We start from the raw sequence: 14,127 nt of genomic DNA, 5'->3' as shown, positions 1-14,127 counted from the left end.
AAGAATGTTTACATTAGTTTGAATGAAAATTGTGTTAGAAGGATTGATTTGTTATTCTTAAATCCGAAGCCATTGGTATGGAAACTCCCTTCAGAAACACACACTACAACCTATCTATGACATTTAGATTAGCCCTAAAATGTTGATTTTAATACACAGAAATTAAGTGACTTGGTTACACCGCTAGGGAAGTATCAAAAATGGTATCTGATGATCAAAGGATATGAACAGGCAGTTTTCAGATGAAGAAATTTACAATCTCTATAGAAGAAACTGATGGAGTCTGAATGCATGTTGAGGCATACTATTTTTCACTATATTAATTTAATTTAATTCTTAGTTTTCTCATCAATAAGATAATAAAAATAGGAATAGGAATTGAGGCAACTAAGTGATATAAGGGATAGAATATTAGAGTTGGTGTCAAGGAAGGCCTAAGTTGGAATTCTGCCCCAGATACTTAAAACTTGTCATCTTAGATAAGGGCTTCTTAAATGTTTTCCATTTGCGACCCTTTCCACCTTAGAAATTTTTTTTTTTATATTTTAATAGTTTTTATTTACTAAATATATGCATGGGTAATTTTACAACATTTTACAACATTTTTTTTTTTTTCCTTTGGGTCTGTGTCTTCTTGCACAAAGTGACTAATATGGTAATATGTTTTATATGATTGAATATGTATCTGTATCAAATTGTTTACCATCTCAGAAAAGAAGGGGGAGGGTGAGCAAGGAGAAGAAGAGAGAAAATTTGGAACTCAAAAAATTTTTGAATGAATGTCAAAAATTGTTTTTATATCTAATTATGGGAGAAAATAATTTTTTAAGTTAAATTTGAACCCACATCTCCCTGTTTGAGGCACATCTCCCTATTCACTGTCACACTGCCTCACTCCAGAACAAAAATTATATATGTTTTTGTCTCCCATTTAATTATTTTTGCTTTCACATTGAATTTACTGTTCAACTCACAAACATAAGTGGTAAAAAGGTTAAAATGCTACATGTAATAGAACCTCAGCTTTTTCACTAAATCTCTGAGATCTTAGAGGAAAACACTTACCTATTTTAATTCTTAGTTTTCTCATCAATAAGATAATAAAAATAGGAATAGGAATTGAGGCAACTAAGTGATATAAGGGATAGAATATTAGAGTTGGTGTCAAGGAAAGCCTAAGTTGGAATTCTGCCCCAGATACTTAAAACTTGTCATCTTAGATAAGGGCTTCTTAAATGTTTTCCATTTGCGACCCTTTCCACCTTAGAAATTTTTTTTTTATATTTTAATAGTTTTTATTTACTAAATATATGCATGGGTAATTTTACAACATTGTAACACTACACAAGTGGTTTTCATTACTGTTTTGCCTTTTTCTACTGTGAACCTTTCTTGTGAGGCATGTTCTTTGTAAATCCAAATGTACTATAAAAATGTAAGATATGAGTTTTTCAATGCGACAGAATCAATAATCTAATTTTTTTTATTATTAATAGTTTTTACTTACCTGATATATGCATGGGTAATTTTACAACATTGACAATTGCCACACCTTTTGTTCTAATTTTTCCCCTCCTTCCCCTGCCCCCCATGGCAGGTTGACCAATACATGTTAAATATGTTAAAGTATAAATTAAATACAATATATGTATACATGTCCAAACAGTTATTTTGCTGTACAAAAAGAATCAGACTTTGAAATAGTGTACAATTAGCCTGTGAAGGAAATCCAAAATGCAGGCAGACAAAAATAGAGGGATTGGGAATTTTATGTAGTGGTTCATAGTCATCTCCCAGAGTTCTTTCGCTGGGTGTAGCTGGTTCAGTTCATTACTGCTCTATTGGAACTGATTTGGTTCATCTCATTGTTGAAAATGGCCACATCCATCAGAATTGATCATCATATAGTATTGTGGTTGAAGTATATAATGATCTCCTCACCTTAGAAATTTTTATGAAATCTTGAGTATACAGATATATAAAATAGATATACACATCAAATATTTACTGTTACTAAATCATAATTTTATGAACCCCACATTCAATTACATGACTCCATATTGAGTTACAATCCACAGTTTAAGAAGTTTGCCCCAGACAATCATTTGATCTCATTCAGTCTGTTTCCTCATCTCCAAAATGGGGATAATAATAGCACTTACTCACAAGATTGTTGTGAGAACCAGATAAGACAATATATAAAGCACTTTGCAATATCTGTACTATAGTAATGTTAGCTATCATTATAAGAACTTACATTTATCCCTCCCTTTACAATTTACAAAGCACTTTTACATCCAGTATCTTATTTGATCCAGGACCTCTGGATGCTAATTGGGAGAAATATCCTTAATTTTACAGAGAGGAAATTGGGGATCAGGGAAACTGAACAGCTTTCTCAAGGTCAAATGGATAGTAACTTTCAAATAATTTCACCTCTCTAGGCCTCAATTTCCTAATCTGGGGATTAGATAACTTCTGAAGTCCCTTTCATGTCAAAATCAGTGAGTTCAAGCCTTATGATTCCCAGGTTGCTATTGGAATAGATGATTTAATTACAAAATCACAGAGTTTAGAGAGGAAAACTAGCAAGATGGAACTAGATAAGAATTCTTTCTATATTCCCCCAAAATAGCCCTACAATTTCCACCTAAAGATATCCAGAGTCCTACGCCTTCCTGGTTCACTTGAGCTTTCCTTGGAGATCCTCCTTGTGTTTTTCAGGGACTGAAAGATATGGTACTGTGCTAAGTGAAATGAGCAGAATCAGGAGAACATTATATGTCAACAACAAGATTATACAATGATCAATTCTGATGGACATGGTATTTGTTAACAATGAGATTATTCAGGCCAGTTCCAATGGTTTTGTGATGAGGAAAGCCATCTGCACCCATTCAGTGGGAACTGAATGTAGACCACAACATAGTATTTTTACTTTTTTTGTTGTTGTTTGCTTGCATTTTATTTTCTTTCTAATTTTTTTATTTGATTGTTCTTGTAAGCATGATATTTGTGCAAATATGTGTCAAAAAATTGTATATGTTTAACATATATGGATCACTTGCTATCTAGGGGAGGGATGGGGGGAGGGAAGGAAAAACCTTGGAATACAAGGTTTTGTAAGGAAGAATGTTGAAATTTATTCATGAATATATTTTGAAAATAAAAAGCTTTAGCTAAAAAAAGAAAAATATGGATGGTACTGGTCCTTCCTCATGACTTCAGCACAAGACCTAAATCCCATTGAGACTGGGGGAGCAGACTCTGGAGCAAATACAGGCAGAGGGATTACATCATTTACCCCACCCACTGCTTTTCAGTCTGAATAAATTCTTTTGGCCTGAGTCAAACTTCTCCCATAAATCCCTTCACTCCCCTCTTCCCTCTCCAATTACTTTATCTCTTTCAGTTGATCATTAAATGATCAAAATTTCTTTGAATATTTCTTCAGAATTCTATGATTAATAAATGGTTCTATCAAAAGTCCTCTTTTTATATTTACTCTTATGAGTCCTGCACATGACTCTTATGAGTCACCTATACAGAAAGATAAATATATTTCAAGTTTCAACTCTTCTGAGCTCTAAAAATGCAATTCTGGGTACTTGCCATCAACACCTATATATGTCTCATCAGGGACAATCTCAATTTCTGTTAAAACTACTACTCAACTGTCATCTTGACCTTTCATCACAATGCCCCCAATTAGCTTTTTTTCACTTCTCTGTTTCTACTAAGAGTACAACCTTTTTCCTGGTCACTTGGGTTCAATAGCCCTAGAATTAATATTAATTTTCCTTCTTCCTCCCATATCACCACTACAGACTTATCTAAGTCTTGAAGTCCCACTGATTGTAACTTTAAAATATCTTTTTTAATTCAATTGTGTTTTATTGTTGATTCCTAACTAGATAAATTGAACCACAAAATAAACAAGAAAGAAGTTAAGGAGGTAAATAGAATTTTAGAAAAGTTAGATATGATAGACCTTTGGAGAAAATTGAATGGGGACAGAAAGGAATATACTTTTTTCTCAACAGTACATGGAACCTATACAAAAATTGACCATGTATTAGCACACAAAAAACTCAAAACACAGAAAGGCAGAAATAGTAAATGTATTATTTTCAGATCATGATACAATTAAACTTACATGTAATAAAGGAATGTGGAAAAATAGACCAAAAATTAATTGAAAAATTAAATAATCTAATCCTAAAGAATGAATGGGTGAAATAACAAACCATAGAAATAATAGATAATTTTATCCAAGAGAATGACAATAATGAAACAAAATATTAAAATTTATGGGATGCATCCAAAGCAGTTCTTAAGGGAAATTTTATTATCTCTAGATGCTTACATAAATAAAATAGAGAACAAGAAGATTAATGAATTGAACATGCAACTATAAAAGCTCGTTGTTTCTTAATTCTCTCTTTTCCTCTTTCATCTCTCCTACCCATTGAAAAATGAAGAAAAAAAAACCTATTACAAATATTTATAATCATACAAAACATGGAAAAGGGGGGGAAAATAGGAAAGATATTTCAGTCTGACTTCTGAATCCATCAGCTTTCTATATGGTAGTAGGTAGCATGTTTCATCATGAGTACTTTGGAATCATGCTATCATTATTATGATTAGAGTTTCCAGGACTTTCAAAGTTGATTTCTCTTTACAATATTGTTATTATATAAACTGTTCTCCTGGGTCTGCTTATTTCACTTTCCATCAGTCTATACAAGATTTAATATGTTACCAATATTCAAATCTAATTATGTCAACTACTCTTCTCTAATAAACTCCACACACTATAGAAAAGATCACATTTCTCAAGTACAATTCTGATCATGTCAATGTCCCAACACAAAAACCTCCCTACTACCTAATGAAAAAACTAAAATATTTAATCTAGCATTCAATGCCCAACAAAATCTAGCTCCTAAATCTATTTTTCAAGACTTATCATTAGTGTGGAGGAAAAAAAAAAAAAAGAAAAATTCTTTAATTTCTAAAAAATTTAAAAATGTAAAAAAAAAAAAAAAAAAAAAAAAAGGTGGAATGAGCACTTAGTGTGGAGACAAAGTATGAAGGTTCAAATCCTTATGCAGCTTCTCATAATCATCTGACCAAAGTACTCATGATGAGATATACCATAATAATGATAGCATGATTCCAAAGTATGAGATATACCAAAGTATGAGATCAGTGGAGATTTGTGAATAGGGTTATAAGTTTAGATTCAGAGATTGTCTAACTCAACACTTATATGAAGAAACTGAGGCTCAGACTGGTTATAACCCTATTCACAAATCTCCAATTCCCCCAACGTGTATCTTATATTCTAGCTAAATCAGAATACTTGTCCTTTACTGACCATTTACCATTCTTTCCCTGTTCTAAACTTTTGTTCATGTTGATCCTCTTTCTCTAATGCGTCCCCCTTCACCATTTTTGCCTATAGAAATTGCCTACTCATCCCTCAAATAGCACCTCTTCAATAAAATGTTTCCAGATTCTTTTTAGTCCAAAATGACATCTTCTCCTTACAAACTTCCATTGCACTGTGTAACTGTTTTCCTTAACAACCACTACATTTTACCTTGTAGTTATATATATCCATATCTTATCTTGAAGGCACATAATAAGCATTCAACCAGTAGTTGGTGAATAAATGTGTAAAGAAGCTTCATCTAATGATTTTAATCTTTTTTTTTTTTTTTTTTTTTTTTTTGGCATGGGTTCCTTTGGCAGTCCAGTAAAATCTACTGAATTCTTCAGTATCATATTTTTAAAAACACAGAATTACAAAGGAAACCCAAACTAGGAAAAAATATAGATATAAACTTTTTTTTTCCATCCAAACTCACTGGCTCCCTCAAATTCTAATCCTAGGTTAAGAACTTTATCACATAGGTTGGACTAGAGAGATACTAAGGTTCATTTCAATTCTTAAATTCTGTGGTTCTTTTCATCAAATATTGTATAAAACTATCTTAATATAGTAATGATTTATAGTAATGTTGTAATGATTTGTCCTTGGATGAATAAAGAATAACTTATTCATCTTTATTGATTGCTCAAACAAGATTTTTTAAACCCATGTAGCTGTACAATATTTCATTCTCTCAACTACAGCCAAGGACAAATGATAAACTAGAACATTGCTTTAACTGCTACATTGTAATTCTCTTAATAATCATTATTCAAAGAAGAATTTATACTGTAACTTACTTTCTTCCATGGCATAGCTAATAATGTATTGCTAATACACTTGTTTGAAACAAAACACATATCCCTTCATGTTAGGTCCTCAGTCCATCTTTAGAAAGCTGATGCCATAATGCAACAGGTTTAATGTTGATAATTCATCCTTCTGCCCCACATAGTGGTTTTTAAAGTTTTTCTTTTCTAATCTGATTCTCATAATTCTTGTATTAGCTCACTTTGCTTATGCTTATTTCAAGTATGACATGTTCTCTTTAATTGTCATATAGCTAGAACAGCTGAATCAGAAAAACCTAAATTTAAATCCAGCTTCAAAGACTAATTTTCTAGCTGTGTGCTCCTGGGAAAGTCATTTAACTCCAATTGTCTCAAAAAATAGTCATTTAACTAATGAATGTTGGACTCATTGTTATTTCATATTTAGTAGTTGTATATATCCCCCCCAATAATAAACATTGCTTCAGTTTTATAATTCATTTATTGAAAATTAGGATCAATCTTCATAACAGGACTATATACAAATATGACTAAAATACTTAAGGTCAACCAATTATTATATTCCCACTAATTATGGGAATTTTTGAGGCTCATCTTTCTCCTCTGGAAATGGAAATCATATTAAAGTTGAAGGAAAGCAAAGGGAAAGCACTCATTTAAATTTTTAGCATCCATCCATTCATTCAACAGAGCACCTACTTTGCTAAATGTTGTCACGAGACTATAAATTCTGAGAGTACCATAGTGGGCAAGAACAACTAAATGGAACGCAATTTATGTTGCACCGAACATTTAAATAAAAGATACAACAGAATAATTCACATAACTTAAAAATTTTTTTTAAATACCTCTTGTAAAGGTAAGCTCCAAAATAAGATTTAGCCAGTATCCTACAATGTCTACCTTTCAATCTATGGAGCTGAATAGTGAGAACTAATATTCAGAATAATAACTCATACTTCTATTGTACATTAAGGTTTACAAAGTATTTTCCCCATAGCAATCCTGTAAAACAAACAGTATAAGAAAATTTTCATTTTATACATGAGGAAATTGAAACTTAAAGAGAGTTAACTGGCTGGATTTACCATTGTCCAAATGGCCAAATTCAATTAATTCCTGACTTTACTCTCCTTTTAATTTTAATTTTCAGTTCCAGTTTTTTTCCTCTCTATAGCTTTCCACACACACACATCATGGTGAAAGCAAATAGCACTCTTTCATTGACCTTGATACAGTAGCAAGTTTCTCAACCATAAAGAAGCATTCAATTAGACTCATTAGGTAATATTCTATTTACTGAGGCAGGGAAAGGGCTTCAAATAAAAAGTGAAAGATTAAAGATCATGTAACAAATGTTTAAATAGAAAGTTCAATTGATTTTTCATCATTCCAATAAAAATTTTTACTATTTTCTAAAAAGTACTTTAACAACTGGCTAAAATAATTCGGTTTATTCTTACCATTTGATTAGCTGTCATCTTCATTTGTCTCCCAGTTTTTCTCTTAGTGTGATTCTCCATAGCTGAACTCCTAGTATTAGGTTCAATGGAAGCTAAAAGAGAAAAGCTTATTCAATACACAGAACAAAATCATCTCAGTCAACTTCATAGCTCTTGACTTGTTAAAACTTTGTATGAAAGTCTCAAAGATTGTCCAAAAGTCTCATGCTGTTCAAAAAGGTAGTTGATGTTAGATGCTATATCTTTTTTGGGAAATCGGGATAAAGCAAAGAAATCTTTGCCTTTCCATTACCAGATATTAGAGTATACCACAAAGACTTAATACAAAATACTCTGAATCTTTAGCAGTTATATAACAGCAAACAAAAAAGAAAAAGAAAAAGAAAAAGAAAAAAAGAAAAGATTCTTCCAAGACATGAGTCCAAGTTAATTTGAATGAAATGGTGCCCTGAAATTACTTTTTTCCCCCAGTAGATGACGCACTCTGAACAATATATATATTTTAAACAACATGGCCTGTTTAAAAAAAAAAAAAAAAAAAAAAGTTGATCATGGGGTTTTTTAAGTCTTTTTGTCAACCTCTAGGTTCTCATCCTTTTTTAAAGTAATCAGGTTTTTAGAAATAATTAGTGTTCAAGAATATTCTACGGACAACATCTAAAGTGAACGGATGCTGAAAAACAATTAATTATTATAAGAAAGGCAATGACCTGCTGTTTATTAATTTCCTCATCTGGACAATGATTCAAATTGCAATCCAATGTATTAATGACCTATATCATAGCAGAAAAAAATACACACTGTCACATTCAATTCAACAAACATATATTAAGTACTACATACAAGGCACACAGGAGGAAGCAGAATAGCAACTTAAAGAGAGCTGGCCACAGAGCCAGAAAGATCTTGCTTCCAACACTGAAACATATTAGTAATGCGGGAAAACGCTCTAAATCTACAAATTGAAGTTCTGCATCGATAAGGGGATGTTTCCTCACCAGGAAAATTCCTTACAGTGATGAAATCACAGTTTCAAATTAAATGTATTTTTTTACATTTTAACACACATTAGGCACTAGAAGTGTAAAGACAAACACAAAATCCTGCCTTCGAGGAGTTGATATTCTATTAACCAAATATTTCACTTAATTAATATATCCCTTCAGACAATATTGGTATTTTATTCTATTGAGCCAAGTAAGGGCAAAAACACCACTTATTTATTGAGCGCTTTAAAGTTTGCAAAGTCTTTATTTTCAAGTTCTCTTTTTTTCCTCACAACTCTGAGAAAACAGATTAAAAGGTTAAAAGACTTATTCTGGTTCACACAGCCACTAAGTAGGTAACTAAGGTAAAATTTGAACTCATTTATTGCCCTTCCTAGTTACATAGTATCTGACATATTTTTCAATTTGCTCAGATATTTCTGTTTCTGTTACTAAAATTTTAATGGACTATATTTTGTTTGTATAGATCATATAGATCTTTGTGGGTTAATGCAGATATTTGATTTTTTTATAATTTTAATATTTCTTAGGATTTACTAGTGACATATAAAAACAAATAATTGTGAGTCTTATATCTTTGTTCACTATCTTGCTGAAAACCCGTTTTATTTTCCCCCTCTCACTGAATTCTCTGTATTTTCTGGGTATACCATTAAACCATTTGCAAATAATATTTTACCCTTTGTTCCATATGTTCATTCTTTAATTTACTTTTCTCATCTCAATTTGATTCTTTTAATAACTGAGCCATCTTCTGCATTTATTTAATTTTTTTAAATTTTCAAAAGTATTTTATTTTTCCAAATACATGTAAATATAGTTTTCAACATTCGTTTTTGTAAAATTTTGTGTTCCAAATTTTTCTCCCTCCCTCTTTTAACTCCCTCTTCCCCAAGATAGCAAGCAATCTGATAAAGGTTAAATATGTGCAATTCTTTTAAACATTTCCAGATGTGTCACATTTTGCAAGAAAAATCAGACCAAAAGGGAATGAAGTCATGACAAAGAAAAAAAAAAAAAAACAACAAACATTAAAGGTGAAATTACTATGCTTCGATCCACATTCAGTCTTCATAGTTCTCTCTCTGGATGTGGATGACATTTTCCATTCCAAGTCAATTGGAATTTCTTTGAATCACTGCATTGTTGGGAAGAGTCAAATCCATCATAGTTGATTACATAATCTTGTTCTTACCATGTGCAATGTTCATGCAAGTCTCTCTAGGCTTTTGTGAAATCAAGCTAGCTAAGCCATTTTTTCATAAATATTTAGCAGACTATATAGCTGCAAATCCTCCCTCCCCTATGTTCTCAGATCATTTTTGCTTTTGATTTCTGTTCACTTATCTATTCATTCCTCTGATCATCATGACTCATCTATTATAAATAGGGATTTCCCTCAAAATATGTTTTGGTTACCTTTCTTCCTAAGGATAGGAACTTCTAATGAAGTTGCTTTCTAACTACTAAATAGAAAAAAATACATCAAACATTCTTTTCAGATATCATTGTTTTTTATGTAAAAAGACAATTTATTCTCTAACTACAACCAAAACTAGTCTGAATGGCTAAAGTCAATCAAAAAACATTTATTAAGTACCTGCTACAGGTCAGGCTTTGTTCTAAATTCGGATAAAAAGATTTCCTTGGCTTCAAGAAGCTTATAATCTTATACACCTTTTGCAGAATTGTAAACTAGGAGGTTTTTCCACCAGGTATCTTACTAAGACCCTCTTGCTCCCATCCCATAGAAAATTGTGTTGCATTTCCACTGTCCTAGATGGCATTCCTATCTACATATCTTGAGCTTTTGTTATAAGTAGAGTCTTGTAATGTTCTCCTTGGTTTTATGGAGGTCTCTGGACCTGCCTTCTTTTCAGTAATCACCTCGAGAATAGCCAGGTGTTAAAGTCCAAAAGTCTTTATTGTCTCCTTCACCTGGTGCTCAGCTAGCTTTCTTGTGGCTTTCAGACTAGCCTTGGTCTTAGTGGGGGAAGTGCAAGAAGCCAGGCCAGCCCAGCCACTTCAGGAGCCTGAAGGAAGATGGAATGAATTTCTCTCCTTGGCTCTGAGAGCTTGAGCTCCCCCCTCCAGTTCTCGGTCTTCTCTGGCTCTGTATCCCCTCCGACCCCCAGGAGAGCCACTAAGAGCCAGACCAAAGATGGAATGAAAGTGTCTCTGGGCCCCTTCTGAGTCTCTCTCTGAGCCCTTCTGAGTCTGTCTCTGGCTCTGAGTTCCTGCTTATATGCTCTACACTGAGTATAAACCAATCATTATATCACTAGGAAAGCATTATTTGTTGAAAGATTAAATCAATCATACTGAACTTAGAGAACTATATTAAGTACTAAGTATATGTACTAAACTAAAGAACTATTAATCACCATGCTAGATAACCATTGTATTTATCAATTCCATTGACTTAACACCTTGTAAGAATCCTTGTTTCAGAGTTCTGGCCCATAACAAAGTCTTGAATTCTGCATACTTATATAGAACTTCAAGTTTTACTATATTATTGCAAGTGGAGGAAGATGTAGTTCACATTTTGGAATAAATCAGTTCCTAAAGCACTGGCTATAAAGTAAATTTCTTTAATTCAAACACCAAATGTTATTTTTTTAAAATGGGTGAAAAAAAATGAGAACCAGAGGTAATTGCTTAAGATCACCTCTTCCATTTATTTATTATCTGGGTATTAGAATTTAGGTCCTGTAACACCAAGAATCAATTCTACTTCCACTGTCCCATGCTGCCTCACTTTATATTAATTCAATAAACATGTGTGCACTAGGCATCCATTTTGCATATACACTAAGTTAGCTTTTGTAAGAAAAGAAGGAAAGAAAACCAAATTGGAATTTTTAACAATTTGCCTAAGGCCTCACATTTTCTGACTCAAAGTGAAAGCTCAATCATTGTACCAGTGATTTCATTTACCAATTTCATGACAATCAAAGTCTTCTTAAGAATGTAATAGATTCTTTAAAAAGAAAATGAAATCACTCCCCCCAAGAAAAAAAAACCCTATTTACTTCTACTATCATTTCCATACTACAATGCAATATTTTTTAAAAGGCTAAATTCCCAAAGGATGAACAATATGGCATAGGAATTCTGATACTTCCAAAATTTTGTAAAATGACATAATTAAACAGACAGCTTACATACTTCATGGATAGCATTGTGGAACACACACACACACACACACACACACACACACACAAAAGCCATATAATCACATATTCAATCTTTTTTGGACATTTGGTCATCAATAATCAATCAAGAAGTAATAAATTTAATTAAATACCACCAACTTGTCAAGTACTTTACTAAGTGCTGGGGATACAAATAAAATTTAGGAAATAATCCTTACTCAGAGGTCATATATATAGATACAGTATTGGACTTGGAATCAGGAAGACCTGAATTCAATTTCTGCCTCAGACACATTAATTGCCAACCCTGGATAAGAGACTTAATCTCTTTTTGCCTCAGTTTCTACAAAAAATGAAGAGAAGAGTACCTACCTAAAAAGGCTGTAAAGACTAAATAAGAAACACACATAAAATATGTGTGTGTACATATGTTACAAATCTCAAAGTATCTGTGAATGCTAAGATATTCTAATGGGAAATTAATACCTATATAAATACAGCTTCAATGTCAAGGAAATAAAGTTAAAGAAATACTATGTCCCTAAAAAAAGAAAAACTCCATTGGCATGAAGCTCTGAATTGCTTTGGGGACCACATTTTCACAAACCAAAGAAAGGCACAAAGCACAAAAGATGATATTCCTTTTACAAGTCACATTGAAAGGAAATGTTCTTTTCTTGAATTCAGATTTTTCTAGGAGGTAGGCTTTACTGTATGGATAGATAGTAATGAATGCATAAGCAAAGCATATATTTTGGAGTTCCGGTAGGGACTATATTTGACTTTACACCTCTTCTGTGTCACATGCTGAAATCGGGCTAATTCTCAGGCAGCGACATATCATCAGCCAATCCCTCTTTTCCTTCCTCCACTCCCCACCCCCAAGCAAGTTTCCATGCCAGTGTCCTGCCTGTTTAAAACTAAGTATTCCAATTGCTCATACCTTCCTCCTCACTTCCAGACTGAGAAATACTTCTTGCTCTTATCACTTACCCTTTTAGATTCGTGAGTGTGTAAGTTTGAAACACGTCTACAGGGTTTCTCCCTGCCTTTATTTCTGGGTGCAGGCAGAAAGCCAAGAGGTTGGGGAGGCGGCATGAACTTATTCTCTCTACTTCATCTCCTACTTAAAGTCAGGTAAGTCACGGACACACAAAGCCCAAGGATTAATCATGATCATGTGACGAAAATGTTTTCCTTGAGATTTCTTACTGGTCCCTTGGATTTCTCAAACAACATTATGAAGCAGAGTAACTGCTGTGCTGAGAGACCCAGTCATTGATCTATTGCTGACCCGGACAAGCAGGGTTTCAATACGCAAAAAAGCTCATATCCTAAAGTTTTTTAAGTGTAAGTTAAAACTTTCCCCCTTAAAGCGTTCTCCCAATCTGCTGTTATTAGTCACAAGCCTCAACAAGGCATATTCAGGAAATATTGGGCAGCGTGGGAATCAAGTCTTTTCGAAAAAAAGGCACTTTCCAAACTAAAGTAGGATAACAGAGGTTACCCCTACCAATACCTCCCAACCACTTCCTCCCCTCCCCCCACATACTCTTAATCTTGGGCGAATTTTAGGGTACAGAAATGAATGAATGCACTAAATAAACCAAGCTGTGAAATGATTGAATGAGGAATTAAGAGGAACACAGGAATATTTTTTAAAAGATACTTAAATTATCTCGAGGTAAAACTATCCAGTGAAAATACTCAAGAGGAACCTCCATTCCTCTACAAATCCCCATTTCTCTCATTCGCTACTTAATACAGATCGGCTACAGTCTCAGAAGCCCAGAATTAAGACCAGAATTGTTTGGCAGCAGTGGTAGCAGCCGCATTGGGGTTGTGTTCCTAAAAACTCGCAGGAGTTAATTAGATAAATATTTTAACAGGATTTAAAATAATAAAACGTTCTTACCGTCCTAAAGATAGAATGAGAAGTCTTTAAAATTCTTAGGTAGGGACAAGATGTGGGTGAATCTGGGCTTCGTTGCTCTGGTCACATCAAGAGAGACAAATTTTTTCAGCTAGTATGAAACTGAAACCAACTCATTTGGTCTTATTAACTGAGCCCTCCTTCCTGGAACTTGATGGACCCGCCCCTTCCCAGCAACCTGTGCTCTCAGGCTTGCAGTGAACGTGTCATCTGAGGGCAGCCTAAAGTCTCCCCTTTTTCCCCCTTAAATATAGAACCTATAAATAGCTTTACCTATCTGGCCACCTAGCATAGTAAACAACATTAAGTTGATTTTATCTGTAGCACCTGTGGAC

General features: G+C 33.3%; 1 protein-coding gene across 3 annotated transcripts in view; it reads right to left on the bottom strand.

Annotated features, from left to right (window-relative positions):
- The window catches only part of DZIP3 (DAZ interacting zinc finger protein 3), a 111,114-nt gene extending 97,202 nt beyond the window's left edge, over positions 1-13,912 (bottom strand). For all 3 annotated transcript variants that reach the window (XM_074301127.1, XM_074301129.1, XM_074301128.1), the window contains exons 1-2: positions 13,775-13,912; positions 7,695-7,786 (exon numbers count right to left, since the gene is read on the bottom strand). In XM_074301127.1, the coding sequence (XP_074157228.1) occupies positions 7,695-7,754 (60 nt within the window). In that variant the 5' untranslated portion in view covers positions 7,755-7,786; positions 13,775-13,912. The remainder of the gene's footprint in view (positions 1-7,694; positions 7,787-13,774) is intronic.
- Positions 13,913-14,127: the final 215 nt, after the last annotated feature.

The sequence above is a fragment of the Sminthopsis crassicaudata genome, chromosome 3 (genome assembly GCF_048593235.1).
Source record: "Sminthopsis crassicaudata isolate SCR6 chromosome 3, ASM4859323v1, whole genome shotgun sequence".
In the NCBI taxonomy this organism is placed as follows: Eukaryota; Metazoa; Chordata; class Mammalia; order Dasyuromorphia; family Dasyuridae; genus Sminthopsis; species Sminthopsis crassicaudata.
This window is presented reverse-complemented; position numbering and strand designations above follow the sequence as displayed.